Here is a 25,471-nt window from a genome sequence, read left to right as displayed (position 1 = left end):
CCCCAGGCAGCACAGAGCATTCCTTAGTTGCTCTCACTAGACAGGTCCCACTTCCTAAGGTCTGGAAAATTATGATGGCCTAATAAAACAAGCTGAGAAATTTAAGCCTAGCATTATTTCTCTCCCAATTATTTGAGAGCATTCTGTGGTGAAAGTCTTTGGGTCCATAGCTTGCTTTGTAGAATGGCTTTTAATCTTAGATTCATTTAATCAATATGATATATTTGGGACTTTTCCTTTTCTTGGATTCTGTGTCTTGACAAATATAGACAGTTGTGTCTCCACCAACACCATCAATACATAGACTCCTCTCATCATCCCATAAATTTCCCTCATGCCCCTTTGTAGTCATTCCACATCCCCACCCTAGCCCCTAATAGGCACTGATTTTTTTTGTCTTATTATGATTACTATTGCCATAATATCACATCTACAGAATCCCACAGTGTTTAGTATTTTGCCATATAATATATGACTTAAATAGACCCTTCACTAAAGAACAAATATGGATGGCAAATAAACACATGAAAACATGTTTCACATCATGGATCACCACGACAGTGCAAATTTAAACCCCAGTGAACTCTATACAGCTGTGTTGACTAAAGCAACGATACATCTGATGTGCAGGACTGGCAAGAATGTGGGGCTTTGCTGATACGTTTGAGTTTAAACCTCCCATCTCACTGTAGTTTTTGCTTATGCAAGGAATCTACTCCCTTTTATCTCCTTGTTTTACTGCTTTTGGATTGAGTGTTTTAAGTTTTTTTATTCCTTCATCGTATTGGTTCCTAGTGCTACCATAGCTAATTACACCAAAGGTGTAACTGGAAACAATGGAAAATTATTCTCTCACAGTTCTTAGGGCCGGGCACCTGAAATAAAGGTTTCCACAGGGTCATGCTTTCTCTGAGCTCCAAGGGAGAATCTGTCCTTGCTCTTTCTAGCTTCTGGTGGCACCCAGCAAACCTTGGGGTCCCTTGGCTTCTATCTTCACTCCAATCTTTGCCTCTGTTGTCATATCATCTTCCCTTTGTGTGTATGTCTGAACATCCTTCTCCTTTCTCTGGTAAAGACATTAGACATTGGATTTAAGGTTCACTATGATCCCGTATGACTTAACTAATTATATCTGCAAATACCTTATTTCCATATAAGGTCATATTGTGAGGTTCTGGATGGAGACAACTTTTGGGGAGGCATGATTCGGCCGAGTACATGCATCTTCTTCCTAGTGAGTTGTATATTCCTTTATTATTATAGCGGAGATTATAACATGAATCCATGACTTGTTAAAGTCTAATGTAAATTAGACCTTATATTATTTTTCAGATGGTGCAGTGTGCTTAAGCTACTTTAACTCCATGTAGCCCCTCCTGAATTTTGTGTTCTTGCCATGTATTTTATTTCTATAAATATTTTACAACTTACATTTTATACAGTCAACATTCATTTAGATTTTCCCCATGTGTTCTTCTTTTGTTACACTTCATTTCCTTATCAACTTCTTGCTTTCATCTGTGCTTGTTTTTGTTCTACCTAATGTTTCCTTTAGTATTTTCTGTAGTGCAGATCCTGCTGGTGACACATCCTCTCGGTATCCAGAGGATGTCATTATTCTGTTCTCATTTGGGGGAATCTTCTTCCCAGGTATAGAATTCTAGCTTTGTGCTTCTTTTCTTTCAGACAGTAAATATATCATTCCATTGTCCTCTGCCTTTCATCATTTCTACTGAGAAGTCACCTGTAAATGTTATTGTTGCTTCTTTGAAGGTAATATGTCTTGTTTTCCTCTGGCTGTTTTTAAATTTTTCTGTCTTTGGATTTCAACCCCAATGTGCCCAGGTGTGGTTTTCTTTGTGTTCACTTGCTAAAGATTCTTGGTTTGGAGGGTTCCTTTTTTTCTTTTTCTTTTTTCTTTTCTTTTTCTTTTTCACAGGTCTCCTTCTGTTGCCCAGGTTAGAGTGCAATGGTGCAATCTTGGCTCACTGCAGCCTCTGCCTCCCAGGCTCAAGTGATCCTCCTCCTTAGCCTCTTGAGTAGCTGGGACTACAAATGTACCACCAAAGTGGGCCAATTTTTTATATTTTTTGTAGAGATTGGGTTTTGCTATATTGTCCTGGCTGGTCTTCAACCAGGGCCACCTTGGCCTCCCAGAGTGCTGGTATTACAGGTGTGAGCCATCATGCCTGGCCTAAAGATTCTTAAATGCTCTTTGCATCTATGCATTTCATCAGGTTAAAGTTCTTGTCCATCATATCTTCAAATATTTTACTACCCCTGTTTTACTCCTCTCCTTGTAGGATTTCAATCATTTTTCCCATAAATTTTCACAAAATATAGGCATGTTTATTGCTCCACTTTCTTTATTTCCCTCTTTTCTTTCCCATCTCTGTATTCAGGCTTGAAATTTCCTCATCTCCCTTCCTTTACTAATCTTCTCTTTGGTTTTGTCTATATGTTGTAAAGCTAAGCTACCTAGTTCTTAATTTCAGCTATTGTGTTCTTCGTTTCCAGAATTTCTGTTTGATTCCATTTAATAAATCCAGTTTGACACTGAAATTCTCCATTTGTTCTCTATTTTCTTGAGCAAGTTAATCAGCATTACTTTAAACTCCAGTTTCACAATTCTAATATCTAGATCTCCTGCAGATCTGTTTCTCTTGTTTGTTTTTTTCCTCTTGGTCTTTTGGTCAGTTGGTCTTGTCTTCTAGTATCCCTAGTAATTTTTTGACTGAATGAAGGACTTTATGAAAATTTATAAGATGATTTGAGCCTCTGTTGATGCTGCTGTCTCCAGAAGAGATCACTTTTGTTTCTGGGAGGCAGTTAGGCTACAGGCAGATCATGTGAGTTCAATACAAGCTGATTTAAAGATAGGCTTCATTCTTTCTGGTTTTTCCTTCCTCCTAGGGAGTAGCCCTTCACTTACATTCAGCATTTCCAACTGAAAGCCTAGAGTTTTTTTACTAGAATCCCTCTACCTTGTCAGGTCCTGAACTCTGTGGTTTTTTTCTTCTAATTCCATGAGACTACTAAAAGCTCTGCTCAGCTGATCAGCCTCTCGGCCTCTTGGCTGTGGTCTGTAAATTGGTAAATGCCTCAATAAGAAAATCCACAAGGAATATTGGACTCACTTCTGTGCACTTTCTCTCTAATGCGGATTCACTCACTCAAGTCTCAGCTGTCTTGATACCTCCCAGACCCTTTGAACAGAGATTTTGTTTGTAAACCAGATTTCCTAATTTTTCTCAGCTAGATGGCCAGTCTGATGTAAGCCAGTTCCCCACACATGAAAGGAGAACTTGACAGAGCATTTTATACAGCATAAGAAAAAGGTGGCACAATGGAATCATTTTCAGAACTCAAAATTACTCTTCAATAATTTCTCCAAAAAAGTTTATTATTTCAGTCCATTTTTATAAAGGCTCTTCCTTGGGCCAGGCATGATTTTAGGCCTTTGAGTGGTGAACAAGACAAACACACTCCCTGCTCACACGCAGCTTACGTTTGAAGAAAGGAAGCTGAGGACAGCAAGGACAATGAACAGGAACAGGGAAGACACGTGGTGCAAAAATACCGATGATGGCCAGGCACAGGGCTCACGCCTGCAATCCCAGTACTTTGGCCAAGGCAGGAGGGATCACTTGAGACCCCATTTTGTATAAAAAAAAAAAAAAATTAAGAAATATTGATAATGAGACTTGAGTCATCTATGATTGAAGCACATCACAAAGCTATGGCCTTTAAGAGCAGAACCAAATCCATGGGCCAGTTCAAAACTTTTCTTTCCTGTCCGAAACCCAGTCCTATCCCCAGCGTTCCCACACAAACGTCTGAGTGAGCCTCTGGGAAGGCCGTGGGGAGGGGCATGGCCTCTCCTTCCTTGCTCCCCTTCTCCCTGTTTGGGGCTCTAACTCCTCCAGTGATGGGGATGGGGGAAGGAATGTGCAGTGCCACCACTGTGGGGCTCACTGGCCACTGCTGCACCTTCCCTCCGGCTGCTCCAGTGATCCTGTGCTTCTACCAGCTGCTTCTGCCTCTTCAGTGAGGACCCGCTTTAGGGAGGAGATGTCCCCACAATCGTGAGTGGGACGGCTCTTGCCTTGGCATGCCACACTTTGCATAAGGCTGAAGGGCCACCCCTGCCTCCACAGCCCCCTTCTTACAACCCAGGCTGCACTGGTGGGGTGCTGGGACCAGGTCCACCTCCACTCTTGCCCCCAGGGATCCACATGGGACAGGCTACAGCCCAGACATGACAGGAGATTTATGAGCTGGGCCACATCACAGGCAAACAAACATCCTTAGTCATGACAGACGCCACCTCTCAGCAACCAGGAAGGGGAAGCTGTGGGCCCTGGAACAACAAGGCCAGGAGGGGTATAAAAGCCTGAGAGCCCCACGAAGCTCACACACTCACTCACACACTCACACACACACTGACTCCCACACTCACTCACTCCCACACTCACACACACCTCCCCCAGCTCACCTCCTCCCCACCCCAGCATGGCCGCGTCTACCATGTCCGTCTGCTCCAGCACTTGCTCTGACTCCTGGCAGGTGGACAATTGCCCAGAGAGCTGCTGTGAGCCCCCCTGCTGCGCCCTCAGCTGCTGCGCCCCGGCCCCCTGCCTGACCCTGGTCTGCACCCCAGTGAGCTGTGTGTCTAGCCCCTGCTGCCAGGCAGCCTGTGAGCCCAGCCCCTGCCAGTCAGGCTGCACCAGCTCCTGCACGCCCTCGTGCTGCCAGCAGTCTAGCTGCCAGCCGGTTTGCTGCACCTCCTCCCCCTGCCAGCAGACCTGCTGCGTGCCCGTCTGTTGCAAGCCCGTCTGCTGCAAGCCTGTGTGCTGCGTGCCCATCTGCTCTAAGGATTCCTCTTCATGCTGCCAGCAGTCTAGCTGCCAGCCAACTTACTGTGCCTCTTCCTCCTGCCAGCAGTCCTGCTCTGTGCCTGTTTGCTGCAAGCCCGTGTGCTATGTGCCCACCTGCTCTGAGGATTCCTCTTCATGCTGCCAGCAGTCTAGCTGCCAGCCAGCTTGCAGCATCTCATCCCCCTGCCAGCAGGCCTGCTATGTGCCCGTCCGTTGCAAGCCTGTCTGCTGCAAACCCGTCTGCTGTGTGCCTGTCTGCTCTGGGGCTTCCACTTCATGCTGCCAGCAGTCTAGCTGCCAGCCGGCTTGCTGCACCACCTCCTGCTGCAGACCCTCCTCCTCCGTGTCCCTCCTCTGCCGCCCTGTATGCAGGCCTGCCTGCTGCGTGTCTGTCTCCTCCTGCTGTGCCCCTGCCTCCTCCTGCCAGGCCAGCTGCTGCCGTCCGGCCTCCTGCATGTCCCTCCTCTGCCACCCTGTGTGCTCCCGCCCGGCCTGCTGAGCCCTCTGCTCAGGCCAGGAGTCCAGCTGCTGATGTGCATGCTCCCCTGGGCCAGCTGGGCTCAGTTCCTGACCTGGGTTAGGTGGCTGCCCCCACCTAGGACGGGTCCCCATGTCTCCCCTTTGCTGAGGTGACCTCCCCCTCCTTGCTCCCAGGAGTCTCCATCCTTGCAGCTCCCCAGCTCCTGCCTCCCAGCAGGTACCCACCTGCCTGCTGGGTCCCGTGTCCTCCCTCCCAGCTTCTCTGCTCTGGGTCACTTGGCCTCGACTTGAACCTGTCAGCACCTCCTCCTGCTCCCCAATAAACTCTCCTTGGTCACCTGATTCTCTTTTCTGTTGTTCTCCTGGGGGACACATGGTTTTGAGCTGACATTGGTCTCCTCCAGCCATGATTGTTTCTAGGGGTGAGTTACTTAACCTAGAAGTCACAGGGGACAGTGGCCTAACTCCTCCAGGGGGTCACCAGGTGGGACTCACGGTCACTCTCAGGAAGGCTCAGTCCCAGCTCAGCCCCTGTGCCCGGGTCTTCTTGAGCCTGGTCATTCACTGTCGTGCCCTGGGCTGTGGGGCCCTCCAGGCCCCAGGACCGTCCCACCCACCCTCTCACCTGGGAGAGCCCACCCTGCAGGGTCACCTTCCAGGAAGCTGGTCTGGGGTCCGGGCACTGCAGCCTCCAGGCCTGGTCACCCTCCCTGTGTGCCGCCCGCCCGAGGGTTCTGCCCATTTAGCAGCAACGCAAGGGGAGAGTGAGGGCCTGCTGCACCTGCACAGGAGAAAAGGGACTCAATGGGAACAAAAGCATCATGGAGTGGACAGACGGATGCACAGTATTCCCCAAAACCCGGGCGCTGCCCAGGTTCTCCTCTGGGGGCAGCAGGTTCCACAGAGGTGTAGGGATGAGGAGCCTGGGTTCCCACAGATGATGCCGATGTGGGCACACAGTCAGCGACACTCTCATCTCTCTAAGGCTTGGTCCACGCGGGGAGCATGAGCTGCCTGTGATGTCCTGTGGGAAAGGCCGTCAGCGGGGACAGTGGTAAGATCAGGCAGCGCATGGGGCTCCACCACCCTGGGTGGGCGCAGAGCCGTCAGTCCTCAGACTGTGAGACAAGCTCCTCCAGGCCAGCTGCAGAGACCAAAAAACTGATGGGATTGCCCGCCCCTGGGATGCTGCAGTCACCCCACAGCCAGGCCGGCCGCAGCCTGATGGACGTGGTGCTGCTGTGGCTGTGGTCAGAACAGGCACAGAAATGCCACAGAAAGTGAGATGGAGCCTGGGGGCGGGCGGGGCCTGCGTGGTTGCTGCCCAGGGCCCTCAGTGGCTGGGGGACCCCGTGTGACCCCGGCTCAGCCTGATCTGCTCTCAGCTCCCTGCCCTCCACACTGATGGCTGCTGGGAACCCACTATGGCCTAAGTGCACGGCCGTCCACACTGTTTCCTGTTCACATTCCTAGCCCATTTTCTATCATGCTATGTGTATTTTTCTTGTGGATTTAGGGCTGGGGATCCTCTGTCCATCATATGCACTCCAAATATTTCCAACCCATCATTGCTTCTATAAAGCACACTCCCCGAGATTGGAAACAGGCCTAATTTTGCTGATATTGGTTTCACTGTTATTGCTTAGATTTAACTTTTTGCCCCATTTGCTGATATGACTTGTGTGAGGTATGACGTATTAATTTTTCTCTTCCACCAATAGCCAACAGTCCTTTTTTAAAGTTAGTTTATTCTCTCCATCTCCCATTTGAAACATCTCTTTCATCTGATAGAAGTGTTTGTATAGTCTGCTTCTGAAATCCGTATTTTGTATTTTGTTCTATTAATCTCTTGATCTATCCTTGCACCCATTCCAGATGTTCTATCCATGTTATTCAGCTTCGTAATATATCCTAACAGCTCATAAGGAAGGTGCCACTATCTTATTTTCTAAAAATGTTGGTTCTAGCTTGTTCTCAATTAATTTTAGAAAGCTTTTCAAGTATTTTTTAAACTGCTATAATTTTGATTGGGATTACATTGAGCTTTTAAATATGTAGGAGGAAACTAACAGCTCATAAGGAAGGTGCCACTATCTTATTTTCTAAAAACGTTGGTTCTAGCTTGTTCTCGATTAATTTTAGAAAGCTTTTCAAGTATTTTTTAAACTACTATAATTTTGATTGGGATTGCATTGAGCTTTTAAATATGTAGGAGGAAATTATAATTGTTCATCTCATCTTGCCTTGCAGGAAACTATAATTGTTCATCTCGTCTTGCCTTGCAGTTACATAGTACAATAGTTCCATTTAGAATTCTATCATTTTCTTCTATAGGTCTAAAATATTCCTCTTTGGATTAAATTCTAGGTATTTCATAGGGATGTTTTACTAGTGTGAATGGGGAACAGCTTTCTATTACGTTGTCTTAGTATATAAATCTTATATATATGTCTATATAAATTATTCACATATATATTGTCTTCATATCAAACCATATGTTTAGCTCCTTTCCTTTGCAAGTTGTCTTATTAGTTCTTACGGTTTGTCATTGAATTTCTTGGAATTTTCTATGTAGATGAGCTCATCATTTGAAAATAAGGAGAATTTAACTTCTCATTTCCAATCTTTAAAACTCCCATTTCTATTGTTTTTCCTGTGGCAACATTACTTTGAACACCCAAGATGATGCTGAATAAAATTAAAAGAATCCTTGTTTGTTCCTGACTTTCATGAGAAAGCGTCAAACGTTCACCACTACACACGGTGTTTGCTGTGGGGTTTAAGTAGAAACCTTTTATTTTTAAACCAAGTTTTTCTATTTCCTTTTTGCTATGAATTTTCATTTACTAGAATCAAGGATTGTTTTGAGGGGGAGGAGTGGATCCTAGAGACATGGTGCTACCTGAGGCATAGTTTCTAAATCTCCCTAAATCCCAAATAGAAACAGACAGAATTATCAGATAGAAAGAGAAAAACCCAAGGGTTCCATTTAGGACAGAACTTAACGGCAAGATATCACCCAAGGGCCCAAAATGCGAGTGGGTAGGAACCAGGCCCAGAAGCCAGTGTTGCTGAGGTCTGTACAGGAGGACGCCCAGGGGAGCACTGGCAGGAGCAGCAGCCTGAGGATGGGAGAAGCCCAGCACCGCCTGGAAAGGGGGCCAGAGTGTGAACAGCCACTGCAGCTGGGCAGGTCCCTCCTCTCCATCAGCCATGGAACACAAGCGGCTGCAGGAGGAAGCCTGACAGGGCTGGACTCTGGCCACTGTGAGCTCTTGAGTCGGAGCCACCAGGGCTTCCTTCCACAGAAGAGTCCCTCTGTCTCCCAACCTGAGGGTAAGGAGCTTGGAGTGGAAACAAAGTTGGACAGAACAGAAAGTCCACTTCCAATGGAAAAAGCCCTAATAGCCCCATAGATAGTTTTTTTTTTTTTTTTTTTTTTTTTGATAAACATAGAAATTGATCCTTCTGGTCTTAAAGCTCAAAACTTTGCTTTATCTGTAATCCCAGCACTTTGGGAGGCTGAAGCGGGCGGATCACCTGAGGTCAGGAGTTTGAGACCAGCCTGGCTAACATGGTGAAACCCCATCGCTACTAAAAACACAAAATTAGCTGGGTGTGGTGGCATGCACCTGTAATCCCAGCTACTTCGGAGGCTGAGTCAGGAAAATTGCTTGAACCTGGGAGGCAGAGGTTACAGTGAGCAGCTACTTACAGCACGCTACTGTGTGAATACTGCAGGCAGTCGCAGTGTACAAACAGTGTATTTGTGTTTCTAAACACAGATAAGATACAGTAAAAAGTCAGTGTTATAATCTTATAGGACCACCATCCCCTATGCTGTCCACTGTCGACTGAAACATGGTCTGGCCGCACGTGACTGCATGCTCTCTAACTGTTTTCACACCTGCTTTACCTTTCAGGCTTAATCACTTTCAATTCTTTAATTGTGTTGGGCTAGGAATTAATGGAATCTAAATTGGAAATAAGTATAATCAAGTGCTTTGTTTCACATAACCCAAATTGGAAAGGAAGCCAAAAAGCTCTGAGGTCTTGGTGGACACCACATTTGTATACGTTCTTGTTTTTTAATTGCGGTAAAATACACATAATGTAAAATTTACCATCGAAACTATTTTTAAGGGTACAGTCAGTGGCATTCAGGACATTCATGTTGTTGTGTAGCCATCACCACCGTCCATCCCCAGAACTTCTTCATCTCCCAATATTGAAACTCCACACCCATTAAACACTCACTCCCCATCACCCCCCAGCCCTGGCACCCACCATTCTACCTTTTGTCTCTGTGAATCTGACCAGTCTAGTGACCTCATATAAGCGGAACATCCCCAAGGTTCATCCATGTTGCAGCGTGTGTCAGCATTTCCTTCCCTCTTTATGGCTGGCTAATATTCCACTATGTGGATGGACCACACTGCGTTTACCCATCCGTCAGTTCATGGACACTTGTGTTGCTTCTACCTTTTGGCAATTGTGAGTAAGCTGCTATGAACATGTGTGTACAGGTATCTCTTTCGATTCTTTTGAGAATGGACCCAGAAGTGGAATTGCTGAATCATTTGGTCATTCTGTTTATAACTTTTTGAGGAACTGCCATCCTGTTTTCCACAGTGGCTGTACAATTTTAGATTCCCACCAACAGAGGGCAAGAGTTCCAGTTTCTCCACACTGTTGCCAGCATAACACATTCTGTTCTTTGGGCATTAGCCATCCTAGTGTGTGGGGGTGCCTTTGGGTTTTACCACGGACCCGTGCTCCTGACTAAGCCGGTCCCTACTGCCTGGTGCCAGCCTTGTCCCTGGCCCAGCAGCCCCGCCTCTCACACATCAGCCCTGTCACATACCAGCCCCACCCCTCACACACCAGCCCTGCCCCTCACACACCAACCCCGCCCCACACACCAGCCCCGCCCCCTCACACACCAGCCCCACCCCCTCACACACCAGCCCCGCCCCCTCACACACCAGCCCCGCCCCCTCACACCAGCCCCGCCCCCTCACACACCAGCCCCACCCCCTCACACCAGCCCCACCCCCTCACACACCAGCCCCACCCTCTCAACCAGCCCCGCCCCCTCACACGCCAGCCCCGCCCCCTCACACCAGCCCCACCCCCTCACACCAGCCCCGCCCCCTCACATACCAGCCCCGCCCCCTCACACACCAGCCCCGCCCCCTCACACACCAGCCCCACCCCTCACACACCAGCCCCGCCCCCTCACACACCAGCCCCACCCCTCACACACCAGCCCCGCCCCCTCACACACCAGCCCCGCCCCCTCACACCAGCCCCGCCCCCTCACACACCAGCCCCACCCCCTCACACCAGCCCCACCCCCTCACACACCAGCCCCACCCTCTCAACCAGCCCCACCCCCTCACACCAGCTCCACCCCTCACACACCAACCCTACCCCCTCACATCAGCCCCGCCCCCTCACACCAGCCCCACCCCTCACACATCAGCCCCGCCCCCTCACACCAGCCCCGCCCCCTCACACACCAGCCCCACCCCCTCACACCAGCCCCACCCCCTCACACACCAGCCCCACCCCCTCACACACCAGCCCCACCCTCTCAACCAGCCCCGCCCCCTCACACGCCAGCCCCGCCCCCTCACACCAGCCCCACCCCCTCACACCAGCCCCGCCCCCTCACATACCAGCCCCGCCCCCTCACACACCAGCCCCGCCCCCTCACACACCAGCCCCACCCCTCACACACCAGCCCCGCCCCCTCACACACCAGCCCCACCCCTCACACACCAGCCCCGCCCCCTCACACACCAGCCCCGCCCCCTCACACACCAGCCCCGCCCCCTCACATCAGCCCCACCCCTCACACACCAGCCCCACCCTTCACACGCCAGCCCTGCCCCCTTACACACCATCCCCACCCCATCCCCGCCCCCTCACACCAGCCCCACCCCTCATACCATCTGCACCCTCTCACATACCAGCCACACCCCCTCACCCACCCCACCCCCTCACACTAGCCCTGCCCCTCACACACCCATCCTGTCCCCTCACAGCAGCCCCACCCCCTCGCACACCCACCCCTTCACACAAGCCCCGCCCCTCACACCAGCTCCACCCCTCGCACCAGCCCTAGTGCTCCATCAACCCCATCCCTCCCCATTAGAGGGCTAATTAGAAGGCCCCTATCCACCCTGCCCGTCCCATCCACTGTGCCCCCTCGCCTTGCCCCTCCAGTCAGCCCCTGCTCCTCTCACCTGTGCTCATCACCTCTGCCATTCCCATCTGCCCTGCCCGTGCACCCAACCCCTACCCCAGCCCCGTCCTGAGCCTGGCCTGCTCTCCACAGAGGAACGAGTACCTGCTGACGGTGGTGGCAGAGGAGAGCGATCTGCTGCTGCTCGGCCTGCGGTTCTCACCTGCCCAGCTGCACTTCCTGTTCCTTCGTGAGGACACGGCCGGCGCCTGGCAGACCCGAGTGTCCTTCCGCAGCCCGGCCCTGGTGGACAGCCGCTGGCACACACTGGTCCTGGCTGTGTCCGCAGGCGTCTTCTCCCTCACCACGGACTGCGGCCTCCCGGTGGACATGTAGGTACCCAGCCGGGGAGGGTGCACCTGAGGCCCTCAGAGTCCTGCCAGGCCAGGCGCCCTTCAGCCATGCTCGCCAAGCAACACCTGCAGGAGCTGTCCTGGGGCAGGAGCCGACCAGGGGCCAGGAGCCATGGGGTGGAGGGGCAGGAGCCATCCACAGAACAGGAGCCGCCCAGGGGGCAAGAGCCATTCATGAGGCAGGGGCTGACCATGGGAGGTCAGGTCAGGGTCCGCGCCAGCCTCTGAAGGGCTGCATGGGGTGAGGCAGGCTCACCATCTGTGGGCAGAGTGGACACTGGCGAGAACAGGTGGTGAGTGATGCCCTGGATTCGGGCTGGAAGGGGAATGGGCCTCTCCCGCGGAGCGTTTATGAAGCACGCTCCTGTCAAAACCCAGATTTTAATGTTTCTCCAAGCCTTAAACACAAAACCCGCCACACATCAGAGTCAGTGGCTTAGAACCAGGTAAGGGCGATCATACCAAGCGCACTCCTTTTCCAGAAGTAGCTCAGGGGACTTGGCAGGGGACTGGCACTGTGGGGAGGGCGTTAACATCACAACAGGCAGCAGCAGGAAGTCAGAGTAACTCCTTCCCCAACCTCCAGGCTGGAGGCCGAGGCCTGGCTTCGTGACTCCACACGGCATGTTCCTCGTGGACGAGGGAGCAAATGTTGACAGAAACTCCAAATGAGTACAAGATTATCCTTTGTAGCCTTGGACACAAGGGGGCTTTTGGAAGCCGAGTTTGTTTCTCGTTTTTGCCATCGCCTGGTTTCTGTGGCCTGACGGTAGGTCCCCTGGACAAGAGCCCTCGGTCCCCATAGCTCAGCCAGTTGGTTACCCGTGTCAGGATCTACCACTGTGGAGTAGGGCTGCGCTTCTGTCTTTTTAATTGTAAATGATCCAGTTTATATTAAATCTATTAAATATTAAATTATTTCAGATATTACTTTCAAAGGTAGGATCTTCTGTTTTGTCATGAAACTTATCTCATAATTATTTTTATTATGCAGTTAGTTTAAACACACTTTTATCACAGCCTCTCTCCCACCATACCCCAGACTCATTAGGGCCCTTAGGAGGGTGATGAGTTCTCAGGTCCCGAGAGCTGGAAGCCTCCCAGGAACGTGCTGTGCAGGCTGAAGACAACCTGATCTAGCAGTGGCTTCCTACCCCGTAAAGAAAGTCCTTCTGGCTGGACGTGAATGCTGCCTGACTTCTGGCTTTGCCACAGCAGCTAGGAATGATGCGGCGGCAGCGCCTGAGGCCTGCACAAACGTTCACCTGCCTCCTCAGGAGAAAGGAAGAAATTAGGGTCGAAAGCATAATGATTAGGAATGTTCCCCGAATGTTTTAAAAGTGGACTTCCTGGGGAAGATGGTGGGACATGAGGAGTCACAGGCCTGGAGCCGAATGTGGCCATGGAAGAACTTAAGCCCTTGGCAGGCTGCCATGGAAGGTACAGGCCAGGGCTTGGGGGGCCAGAAGCCTGGACCCTAGCAGAGGCCGAGCTGTGTGCAGAGGATGGGGCCTTCTGGGACAGCAGGGCAGGAGCTGAGCTCACCATGGCCAGCTGCAGCCAGATAGCAAAGACTGGAAGGAGCAGGTGTTTTACAAGAGACAGTGGCAGCGTGGGCGGGAGGCGAGCCCGAAGGCACCCCTGCTCTTCCGCCCAGGAGCTCTAGCCACGCCGTCCCTCAGCGGGCACCCACCTTGCTCCATCTCCGGAGTTCAGCCTCCACTCACTCATCAAGACCGCCTGCTCCTGACACCCTCATGGGTCACCAGCCTCCTTCCTGTCCTGAAGCCATCTGTCCCAGCACCCCAGGCCGGGTGATGGTGCAGAGGCTCAGTGGAGGGAGGGTGAGTAGGCTGGAGGGCCCTGTGCAGGTCGAAGCCACTGCACGTTACCATGAGATGGGGAAGAACCGCTAAGCATGTCACCACACACTTCTGCAGGAGGCCCTGGCCCTGGGGTGAAGTGCCCCCCAGAATTCATGTCCACCCAGCACCCGTGAATGTGACCTTACCTGGAAACAGAGTCTTTGCAGTCATCGAGTCAAGCTGAGATCATCCTGGAGTGAGGCGGGCCCTGCTCCAGTGTGACTAGGATCCTTACCAGGAGATAGATACGGGGAGAGTCGGACATTGGAGCGACATGGCCACAGGTCACGGGGAGCACGTGGAGCCACCAGAAGCTGATGAGTTGAGGAAGCGTCTTCCTCTGGAGCCTTCGGAGAAACCCTGCCTCAGCTTGATCCAGGCTACTGGCCTCCAGAGCTGTGCAGGCAATCGGCCCTGTGTGCCATCCTTTGTGTGGCAGCCACAGCACAGATGCACGCTGCTTAGTGAGGGGCTTGTTCCCGTTCCTTCTGTGAGTCAACTGGGGCGACCGCTCTCCTGTGGCCCTAACACAGTCCTTTGATATTTTCAGAATGGCCGACGTGCCCTTCCCAGCCACCCTATCAGTGAAAGGAGCTCGATTCTTCGTTGGCAACAGGAGGAGAGCCAAAGGCCTGTTCACGGCAAGTATGGAGGGGCTGCCCTCCCAACACCCGTGCTGCGGGATAGGACTGCCCCAGGCCAGTTGTCCTACTGCTCTAGTTGAACAGATCCTTGGATGTGCTAACTGGGAAAAGAAGGCACAGCGTGCATGGAGTCTCTACCATGCTTGCTGTTTCCTCCTGGCACCCTCCTCCCTGATGGTCTTGGGTCCCTGCCCAACGGTCCTCTTCAGGCTGCCCCCACCATGCTGAGCCGATGCCCACACTCTGCCCTGCAGCCCCTTCCCTGGAGCTGTCTTTCCTCAGTAGGGCCTACTGCTCTCCGGCCAGCTGTGTGTCTGCTCGGTGCCTGTGTCTCCACTCACGTGTGAGCGGGGACCTCACTCCATGAGGCTAGAGGCCTTTGTTCCCTGCTGAGTCCATTGTCTAGAGCCATGCCTGGCACATAGCAGATGCTCTGAATATTTATCGATGCATGGTTTGACAGATGGATGAGTGGATGGGCAGATAGAGGGATGGACAAATGGATGGATGGATGCGTGGAGAGATGAACAGATGGAGAGAAAGATGAATGGATGGATGAATGGATGGGTGGATAGAGGGATGGATGGATGAGTGATGGATGAATGGGTGGATGGATGGATGAATGCATGGATGAATGGATGGGTGGGTGGAGGGATGGATGGATGAGTGATGGATGAATGGATTGGATTGATGGATGGACAGATGGATGGATGAATGCATGGATGAACAGGATGGGTGGATGGGCTGCTAGATGAGCAGAGTAGCCAGTCACTCTAAGTTCACATAAAAAAACCCTTCTGTGGTTCATTTCCCTTGGAAGGGGGGCAATTCTTCACCATTTTTTCCATGGCCTCCTCAGTAACCATCATGTAAACTCTTCCCACTTAGCTCTGCAAAAGGTTAGAGTCCATCCACCCGACCCTCCTCCAGGGTCTGGATGGGCCAAGCTCAGTGGTCCCCTCCTCAGCAGGTCCCTCCCCAGCAGCGTGGGCCTGAAGGAGCTGTCCCTCTCTCTGCAGGGCCTGGTGAGGCAACTGGTCCTGCTGCCGGGCTCAGACGCCACCCCAAGGCTGTGTCCCAGCAGGAACGCCCCGCTGGCGGTGCTGTCCATCCCACGGGTCCTGCAGGCTCTCACGGGGAAGCCAGAAGATAACGAGGTGCTAAAATATCCCTATGGTTAGTAAGGGGGCCACCCGCCCCCACACCAAAGGCAGACGCGAGAGCCCTGGCCTCACACCAGGTGGGAACTCAGCTCAGCTCTCAGCCCCTCCCGTGTGCTTGCCCCTCTCATCACCGCCACAGGGGCAGCAGGCACACTGGCCAGGGCGATACTCGGGGCCCACCCATAGTAAGGCAGGCGGCACCATCAGACAGGCCAGTGTCATCCTGCCCTTCCCTCCAAGCACTCCCACGACAGCCATCCAGCCCCTTCCCGGGGACCCCAGGCAGACAGCAGGCCTAACTTACTTTAGAAAGTCTTTGTCCAGAGCTATCTGACATCCCTCATCCCCTTTTGCCCCCCAAGGACAGCGTTTGGGCCATTTCTCCCCACCCCGCCTCTGTCCCACCATCATCCAGACCAGCCTACCCCAGTCGAGCCCACTCTGGCCCTACACTCAAGTCTTCCACAGTCCCCCGGCCCAGAGGGCCTCCCCGCTTGGCTTTCTCTTGTGTGAAGTTACAAGGGTGACTGTACTTATTTAAACCACACTCCTGCCATGGAGAATCTGAAATGCCCCTCCCCGCCGCATCCCCACTGCTCTCGGCCACCCCGAGGGACAGTGAGGTGGAGAACAGCCAAGCCCCCGAGCCTCAGGGTTAGCGGTTACAAGGTAGGGGAGCCCCCACCTCCAACACATCCAGGCCGCATGGTATACTGTGTCACACAGCTGGCCAGCACCGGCTGGCAGGTGCACAGATGTCCCATGTAGAGTCAAGAGGTGGCAGAATTAGGACCCATGGTGGGCTGTGACTACTGGAAGTGATGAGATCAAACCGTCACAGATCCAAGCCAAGCGGTCGTTAAGATACACTGGTGTCAACAGGGACTTCCTCCCGAGAGGGGACCACGCCCTGTGCAATCGCTGAGGACTCTCAGAGGAGCAGGCCTTTTCTGTCTCAATGGGATGAAAGCCACGCCTTTCAGAGTGGGCAGAGGGTGGGCTGACCATATAGGAGGCATCGTGATGTCCTTCGTCACCGGTAGGCCAGGTTCTCACTTCCCCGCCTGCGATGTGGCAGGCTTGTGCCAAGGTGCCTGCAGGGGCCCTTCCAGGCCCGCGTGCAGAGGCTGAGGCAGGGCAGCCTGGTTTGGGGGCCTCTTCCTGCGTCGTCTTCCTTGTGGGGCACTGGCTTGCTAGATACTCATCTTCTTGGTCTTCCCCTCAGAAACCAACATTCGAGTGACGCTGGGACCCCAGCCACCGTGTACCGAGGTGGAAGATGCCCAGTTCTGGTTTGATGCTAGCCGGAAGGGGCTGTACCTGTGTGTTGGCAATGAGTGGGTCTCCGTGTTAGCAGGTGAGGCAGCCCTGCACCCGGGGCGTTGGCATGCCACTCTGGCACAGTGTGACTGGGAGTGGAGGCTAGGAAAGCGGGCACCTCAGCCACCTCTGAATGACCTCAGGCTTGGCCGTCAGGCTGGGGCACTTCTGAGAGTGAGAGGCAGCATCAATCCTGACCCCCAAAGCAAGCGGCGGGCAGGACACTGCCCTCCCTAGAGCCACAGGACTCTCAGCCACGGGCCCTCCTCAGGGCAGGCACCACTCAGGACAGGAAACCGCCCCACCAGGAGTCTCGAGCCTGTGCATATCATTTGGAAATGTGAACCTCCAGGGCATGGCACACGGGCTGACAGGGCTGGGCATCGCGTGGTACCCCTTCCCAAACTATAGGAAGACGAGGCCTGCCTCCCTCCAGCCTCCTTGGTAGGGTGGCCCAGCCACCGCCTCTGCCCACACCCTCCCTGTCCGCTAGATCAGAGATGAGATCCAAGGAGATGAAGAGCCTGAAAGGTTATTTACAGAGAGCCTTCTCAGCAGCCTGTTCCAGCTGCTGGGGAGGTGAGTGGAGGTGGCGATAGATGCTCCAGACAGGTTACCCGTGGGAAATGGGCACGGGTTCTGCCTAGCACGTGTGTGAGCTGCTAACTCTCTTTCACATTATCAAGGGCACAACTTGCCGTAGAAGCAGTGAGCCTTTTAACAAGGCCACAACGTGTAAACTTCACTGGGAGCTGCACAGATCACAAAGCCCCTGGTAGCAGTGAGCAGCCTCCCTTTGACAGGCCTTTCCTGTGAGAGTGAAATGTGGAAACTGATGCCCGAGGCTGAGGTGCAGGAGTCATGGCTTGTGGCTTGGGGCTTGGGAATCGCTCTCCCACGAGGATTGCTCTGGATTTCCGTTCTTCGAAATCTTAACCGAGTCACGATGTTTCTATCACAAGCCAAAGAAAGACTGGACTACGTGGAGGAGCATCAGAACTTGTTCACCAACTCAGAGACCCTGGGCATTGAGGTGTTCCGCATCCCTCAGGTGGGGCTCTTTGTGGCCACAGCCAATCGCAAAGCCACATCTGCCGTCTACAAGTGGACCGAAGAGAAGTTCGTCTCATATCAGAACATCCCCACGCACCAAGCACAGGCCTGGAGGCATTTCACCATTGGGAAAAAGGCAAGTCTGTGTTCGCTGACTTTCTCCATCCCCTTTCACTTGGAAAGCCCTGAGTCCACGGGCGGAGCCCCCCACACTGATTCTGCAGGTAAAGGAGTTTCTCACGGTGTCAACACCTCGTTCAGGCGGTAAAAGGCTCACAGAGTTGCACACGTTAGCCCACCACCCTCAATCCAGGATGTGACTTTGAGACAGTCTGCTTGCCTCCCGCAAAATGGAAGACCAGACCATTTCCCACATGCCATCTGGTTCTACATAGACCCCTCGTCACTACATTTAAAACCTGTTGAGAGTGTTTACATGAGCCGGTCAAGAACCCACAAATCATTTCAGAAAGACATTAGAAGATGGACTTTCCTGATCCTTCCTTTCCTCAAATGTTGAGGACACATGATGTCCACATGCAAGGCTGAGGCCAGGCTCAGGGGAGCCATGGGTGGGACCTCGCAGGCTGGCAGCCACCTTCCTGTCAGGGCTGCTCTGGGCAGAGGGTCGAGGTGGTGGGTCTGGGAGACGGTTGACATCTCAATGGGAAGGATTGAGTTTCCTCTTCCCAGCTCCGTCCACTCCCTGGACTCCACATAGCCATGTCCTAGAGACAGCACCTCCTGACTGTCCCCAAATAGTCACTCACTGGACTACAATGTGCCAAGCACACCCACCAGGCCCTGCCTGGACACAGGGCTAAAGCAGTGAACACAGCAGACGGAAACTGCTCTCCTGTGGCTTACAGCCACCGTCATGCAGGCTGCATTTGCATCCAGCATAGCGGGTGAATAACTAGGTTTTTTTTTTTTGATTGATGACATCATAAGGTTTTAATTTTTTATTATTAAAAAACAACTTTGCATCAAAGAACAATTGGAAAATTCAGAAAAGCAAAGGGGAAAATATTCTGTTCCATCATCCAAGCAAGTACGTAGGGTCATGTGGTGTCCTTGCCGCCAAGCACATCGTCCACGAACCGTGCGCCTTGCCTCTCATTCTGTATGTTCACACAGCTACACCATGAGCCCCGGGCACACTGCGCCATGTTCGTGTTTTACACACATTGCCCTGACACAGCTTTGCGTGGTGATCACACCCGTAACACAGGAGAGCAGGTTCTGATGAGTTTTTCTGGTCATCTGGGTTACGAAGAACATTTTTGTGCATAAAGCTTTTCCTGAATTTGGGAATTTTGGCTTTTGTGTTTTTTGCCTTCAGATAGCAATAGAAGTGGAAATATTGGGTAAAGAATATGGACATTTTCAAGGGTCTTGATGAATGTAATGACCGGCTCTGCACCCACCCCACCATGATGACCTGTAATGCGGGGTCCTCGGTCCTCTGTCCCTGCACCACGTAGCAGCCGTGGATCTGGAGAGAGATGCTGATGTTCAGAAGCCCTCAGAAACCAGGCCGCTGGCACCGACCCAAGCAGAACCACGTGGTCCCGGTTTACTCTCTTTCAGATTTTCCTGGCAGTGGCTAATTTTGAACCAGATGAAAAGGGTCAGGAGTTCTCTGTCATTTACAAATGGAGCCACAGAAAGCTGAAGTTTACCCCATATCAGAGCATTGCCACACACAGCGCCCGAGACTGGGAGGCCTTCGAGGTGGATGGGGAGCACTTCCTGGCGGTGGCCAACCACCGGGAAGGTAGGGCAGGTGTGGCCTTTACACCGGGAGGCAGCCATTCCGGGGGCAGAGCAAGACTTGCAGGCAGGGCGAATGTATATCTTATCAGAAAACAATAAGCCACATGCAGCACAGGGTGAACGTGCGTTCTGGACCGTTCCTCACTGTCTGGGGGAGGGAGATCTACCGGTGGTCCCTGGGGCACCTGCCCGCAGCACAGCCACCCCAGAAACATGGACTGCCAGACTGACTCCCAGCACAGAAGGCCTGCCAGCCTCCCTCCTTGTCTGAAACTGACTGACTGACTACCTGACTGACTGACTAGCTGACTAACTACCTGACTCACTGACTGACTACCTGACTACCTAATTACCTGATGACTGACTGCCTGACTGATGACTGATTGACTACCTGACTTCTTGACTACTTGACTAATTACATGACTAACTACCTGACTGTCTGACTGACTGATTACCTAACTACCTGATTGGCTGACTAACTAACTGACTCATTGAGTGACTACCTCACTCACTGACTGACTGACTACCTGACTAATTACCTGACTCTCCCACTAACTGACTGATTACCTGACTAACTACCTGACTGGCTGACTCATTAACTGACTTACTATCTGACTGACTACCTACCTGACTGTCTGACTGACTGAATGATTAGTTGACTAACTACCTGACTGGCTGGCTGGCTGACTGACTGATGGACTACCTCACTGACTGATTCACTGACTGACTGACAGAGTGACTACCTAACTACCTGACTGTCTGACTGACTGATTACCTAACTACTTGACTAGCTAACTGACTGACTGACTACCTCACTGACTGACTGACTGACCAACTATCTGACTGACTACCTGACTACCTGACTTATTGACTGATTGCCTAACTACCTGACTGACTGATGACTGACTACCTGACAACTGACTCACTGACTACCTGACTGATGACTAACTACCTGACTGATGACTGATGACTGGCTGACTACCTGACTACCGAACTGACCAACTGACTACCTCACTGACTAATTGACTGACTGACTGACAAACTACCTGACTAATGACTGACCAACTACCTGACTAGCCACTGAACTGACTGGCTGACTACCTAATTACCTAACAAACTGACTGACTGACTGACTACCTCACTGACTAACCGATTAACTACCTCACTGACTGGCTGACTGACTGACTGACTACCTGGCTGACTACCTGACTGACTGACTGACTAACTGATGACTAACTACCTGACTATCTGACTGGCTGACTGATGACTACCTGACAACTGACTACCTCACTCACTGACTGACTGATGACTGACTACCTGACTGATTAACTACCTGACTAATGACTGACTACCTAACTACTGGACTGACTGACGACCTGACTAACTGACTGACTTACTGACTGACCATCTCAATGACTTAAGTGACTACCTCACTGACTGACTGACTGACTGATGACTGACTGCCTACCTGACTGACTACCTAACTGCCTGACTGACTGACTGATTACCTTACTACCTGACTGACTACCTGACTTATTAACTACCTAACTGACCAACTGACTACCTTACTGACTGACTGATACAACTGACCAACCACTTCACTGACTGACTAACTACCTGATTGACTGACAAACTGACTGACTGACTGAATACCTCACTGACTAATTGGCTGGCTGGCTGGCTGACTGACTGACCAACTACCTGACTGACAAATTAACTGACTGGCTGGCTGACTACCTCACTGACTAATTGACTTGCTGGCTGGCTGGCTGACTGACTGACTGACTGACTAACTACCTGGCCGACTGACAAACTACCTGACTGACTACTTGACTAACTGCCTGACTAACTGATGACTATCTGACTAACTGTAATAACTGACTGACATCTGACTGACTGACTACCTCAATGACTGACTGACTGACTAAGCAGCCTCCCAGCAGGAAAGGTCTGACCAGCACAGGGAGGGCAGATGTTGGGTGGTGGGCCCAGGCCCATGGTGGGGATACTGGCCTGGTGGCTGGCATGGCCAGGTGTGCGGTGGAGGACAGCTGCCAAGGACATGGGATCTGGATGGCCTCCATGGCCTTGTTTCCTGAGGACAGGCAGATGTCCCACCTTGTGCCAGCAGAGACAGTGAGGAGCACTGGCCTGGGAGGCACTGGGACACCTGCTTTCCAGGCCAGAACACTGCCCTGAACGGCCACCACGAGTACCTGCCGTTGTGTAGCTCCATGAGCCGGCCTGGGTCTGAGGCATCTCCCCGCCTGCAGGACCCCCAGACCCAACCCTGCCCAGGCTCCACAGCTCTGCACCCCCCTGAGCCCATGACCACCCAATGGGGGAGCTCCACAGTGGAGAAGGAGGGGCCTCCAGGCAGAGGTGGCAGTGCGTGGGAAGGCCTGGCCTGTGGGGATGCTGAGGAGCCGTGGGCGGTGGGGCCAGGACATGGTGGGCCCCACCTCCAGGACACAGGGAGGCCCTGGAGATGTACACCTATCCCGAGGGCGGTGGGGGCCACCAAGCATTTCCACATGGGAATGGCACCTGTGATGGCCCAGAGGTGGAGTCAGCAAGGGGCTGAGGGCGGGAGGCTCAAGGTAAGAAAGGATGTCCCCAACGGCTGGCCTTGCCCTCGTGGGTCTTCGGTCCTCGGGGCAGGGACTTGGACTGGGCTCTGGCTCCGTCAGGGCTGCCATGGGGCTGTGGAATCTGCCTCCCTGCCCCCAGCACAGTCCCTTGGTTCCAGGCGACAACCACAACATCGACAGTGTCATCTACAAGTGGAACCCGGCAACCCGGCTCTTCGAGGCCAACCAGACCATTGCCACCTCCGGCGCCTACGACTGGGAGTTCTTCAGTGTGGGGCCCTACTCGTTCCTGGTGGTGGCGAACACCTTCAACGGCACCTCCACGAAGGTGCACTCACACCTCTACATCCGACTCCTGGGCTCCTTCCAGCTCTTCCAGTCCTTCCCGGTAAGGCCCCCGGCATGAGCCCCGGCTCTCCATTGCTGGCCACTGTGTCTGTCATGTGCACCTGCTGGACAGGTGATGTGGGCTGGGGGTCCACCGAGAGCCAAACCTAGTGCTGCTCTGCACCCGCGACCCCAAAACCCAGGCAGGGCCTGCCCCTCTGGACGGCACAGGATCCTTGCCTAGCGTCTGAGCCCCTTGCCTGAGAGCCTCTGTGCACCCAGGGACAGTCCAGGTGCCTGGAAATGAGGCAGGAGGCGCACCCTGGCTCTGCCCCACCCTGGCGTGGTGTTCTCCATAAAGCAGCCCCCAGGCTCAGAACAGGCCCTCCCTCCCCTCGGAAGCTCCCGCGGTCTAATCTGAGTCTGTATGGGCGTCAGGGCCCTGGCCCTGTGGCAGCTGGGCAGCTCGGCTCTGACCCAGGGCAGCATGGGGGCCGGGTCGGGGCAGCATGTGGCGCTCCCCTCCAGGCCTCAAGTGTCCCTTGGCTGCTTCCAGCCACCACGAGACCTTTGAGTTGAGGCAGAGACAGGTGCTTATTAGGCCACCTCCTGGGGCGGGGACAGCGTGCTGCCTGCTCCCAGCAAGTGTGCCGAGGACTGTGACCGGAGCAGAGGTGCGAGGTACGGGACAGGTGGGGGCGCATCTCCCACCTCGGGCTCAGCCTCTATGTGAGCCACAGTTCCCCTGAGGGGGCAGCTCAGGGGCTCTGCAGTGCCGGTGACAGCACTCCCACTGTTTTCTGGAAGTGTGCCTCTCATAAGACATCACCTCCCTCGTGTCCTTCCGGAATCTTCTGTGCCCCCTGACCTGGCGACTCATTCCCCTGCAGAAATGTTCTCAGGGCCTTCTGCACCCGAGGCAGTGAGACTAACCCAGGCCACTCTTGCCACGTGAGCTGCCCCCATGCCACGTCCCAGTGAGGCTGGTAGAGGGGCAGAGCCATGGCGGACGCTGATGCCCAGACCCCTCGCCCCCATCAGGGAGTCTGGAAAAACAGCAACAACAGTCAGGCCTTGCCAAGCTACCCCTGCATTAGACAAGAGGCTGTGCATGTGGTGGGTGGGACTTTATGGCTGAAATGATTGAAGGCATTCTGGAACATTCCATACATAACATTCCATACATACATCTCATTAGAGCAAGCCTGCAGGTAGCACATGGGAATGAGCTTCAGAACAGAAGGGAGGAAGACGAAGTTCAGCAGTCGCAGGTTCCTGGAGCCCCTCCACCCAGCAGGAGTGAGAGCAGCTTAGGAAACCGGGAGTGTGACCACCTTGAGAAGCCCGCAGGGGCCGGACCAGGAGCCGCGGCTCACAGGGACCAATCACACGCGTTAATGCGTGCAGAGAATTGCACCGGGACTCCCACGTGCTCAGCCCTCTGGCAGGCTGGGGCACAGTGTCATCCAGGTGACCACCGCCCCACCCTTCAGGCACTCGTGATCCAGTGGGGAAGGGCAGCTTTACGTGGATGTTCAGGGTACGAGGAGAGCAGATGTCAGGGAGCACCCTCACCAGGAGGAAGTGAGGGCTGGGAAAGTGGGGAGGGCACCTGCAGGGCAGTGGGGCTGGGAGTAGGCAGCAGGGTCACCACCCAGAGTCACAGGCTGTAAGTGATACATGAAGCCTGCCCTTGTGGGGCTGACAGGGCTGCATGATGATGACTGGTCGGTGGCTGGGAGGGAGTGAGCCATTGGGAGGCTGCTGTGGCCGCCCAGATGAGCCGCAGGTGCCCAAGTGAGGAGGCAGCAGTGCCAGAAGGAACACACCTTGAGCTCACTATGGATGGAACAGGTGAGCGTGCCTGAGGGCCAGGAAGAGGAGGGATGAGCCTCCTGGCGCGGGGGCAGAGTGAGGCTCAGTGCGCTGGGGTTGGGGGTGAGCAAGATTCCTTCCAGCCATTGGCCTTGGTAACAGCCTCAGGAGGTAGGTGGTGGTAGCAGCTCACACTGGCTGAGCCTCAACTCTGTAGAGCACCTGTGCCAAGAGCTCTGCCCGCATCCTCCCACGTCACCCTCACAGCACCTTGAGAGGGGCTTGCTGCCACTGGTCCCTGTTACCCACAAGGACACAGAGGCTCAGAACAGTGGAGGGCTTTACCCGTGACAGAACTGGGATCAAGCCAAGCAATGCGGCCTGTTGCTTGGTTTGATGTGGCACAGGACAGAGCTAAGCATAAGTTCCTTGTCTTACTGGTCCCTGCACAGTCCTCTCACCGCAACACGCATCCTGCTAAGACTCTGGGAAACTACAAGGGTGTCCTGGGCTGGTGGCCATGTGCTGGTGTGCAGACAGCAGACCTGAAGAAGGGTTCAGGAGCCTTCGGTCATGGGTTAGCCTGACCACAGGGCTCAGCAGGAATGGCCCCTCTGACCAGTAATCATTGACCTAGAGTTGGACTTGAGGCTGGTGAGGTTTGAGATGCGAAAGCAGCTGCAAGCTGGGGCCAAGAGCATGATATGGGCTGGAAATTGGGACTCCCAAGGAGGCCTCGACACGCGGGGACAGTGGCTAAAAAGGCAAATGGTGGGCTGGGCGCAGTGGCTCACGCCTGTAATCCCAACACTTTGGGAGGCCAAGGCAGGCAGATCACGAGGTCAGGAGATCAAGACCATCCTGGTCAACATGGTGAAACCCCGTCTCTACTAAAAATACAAAAAAAAATTAGCCTGGCTTGGTGGTGGGCGCCTGTAATCCCAGCTACTCGGGAGG

General features: G+C 53.3%; 2 protein-coding genes across 4 annotated transcripts in view; both read left to right on the top strand.

Annotated features, from left to right (window-relative positions):
- TSPEAR (thrombospondin type laminin G domain and EAR repeats) overlaps positions 1-25,471 on the top strand; it is a 73,424-nt gene that overhangs the window by 23,911 nt on the left and 24,042 nt on the right. The window contains exons 2-8 of the mRNA XM_024239286.3: positions 11,701-11,939; positions 14,376-14,466; positions 15,489-15,645; positions 16,858-16,989; positions 17,915-18,141; positions 19,596-19,782; positions 22,531-22,760. Coding sequence (XP_024095054.3) covers positions 11,701-11,939; positions 14,376-14,466; positions 15,489-15,645; positions 16,858-16,989; positions 17,915-18,141; positions 19,596-19,782; positions 22,531-22,760 — 1,263 coding nt within the window. The remainder of the gene's footprint in view (positions 1-11,700; positions 11,940-14,375; positions 14,467-15,488; positions 15,646-16,857; positions 16,990-17,914; positions 18,142-19,595; positions 19,783-22,530; positions 22,761-25,471) is intronic.
- Positions 4,469-5,699, top strand: LOC100443006 (keratin-associated protein 10-1). 3 transcript variants are annotated; one of them, XM_009234024.4, is made up of 2 exons: positions 4,513-4,848; positions 4,945-5,376. In XM_009234024.4, the coding sequence occupies exons 1-2, from the start codon at positions 4,513-4,515 to the stop codon at positions 5,374-5,376; spliced, it is 768 nt and encodes a 255-aa protein (XP_009232299.3). The 3 variants fall into 3 exon arrangements, with proteins under 3 accessions (XP_024095081.2, XP_009232299.3, XP_024095082.1); XM_024239314.2 differs by having other exon boundaries at positions 4,513-4,857; positions 5,098-5,376; XM_024239313.3 differs by having other exon boundaries at positions 4,469-5,699.

The sequence above is a fragment of the Pongo abelii genome, chromosome 22, assembly GCF_028885655.2.
Source record: "Pongo abelii isolate AG06213 chromosome 22, NHGRI_mPonAbe1-v2.0_pri, whole genome shotgun sequence".
NCBI classification, from domain to species: Eukaryota; Metazoa; Chordata; class Mammalia; order Primates; family Hominidae; genus Pongo; species Pongo abelii.
The sequence above is the reverse complement of the archived record's forward strand: the minus strand, read 5'-3'. Positions and strand labels throughout refer to the sequence as shown.

Coding starts and splice junctions, on each gene's coding strand:
- LOC100443006 (XM_024239313.3), top strand. CDS start 4,513: ATGGCCGCGTCTACCATGTCCGTCTGCTCCAGCACTTGCTCTGACTCC.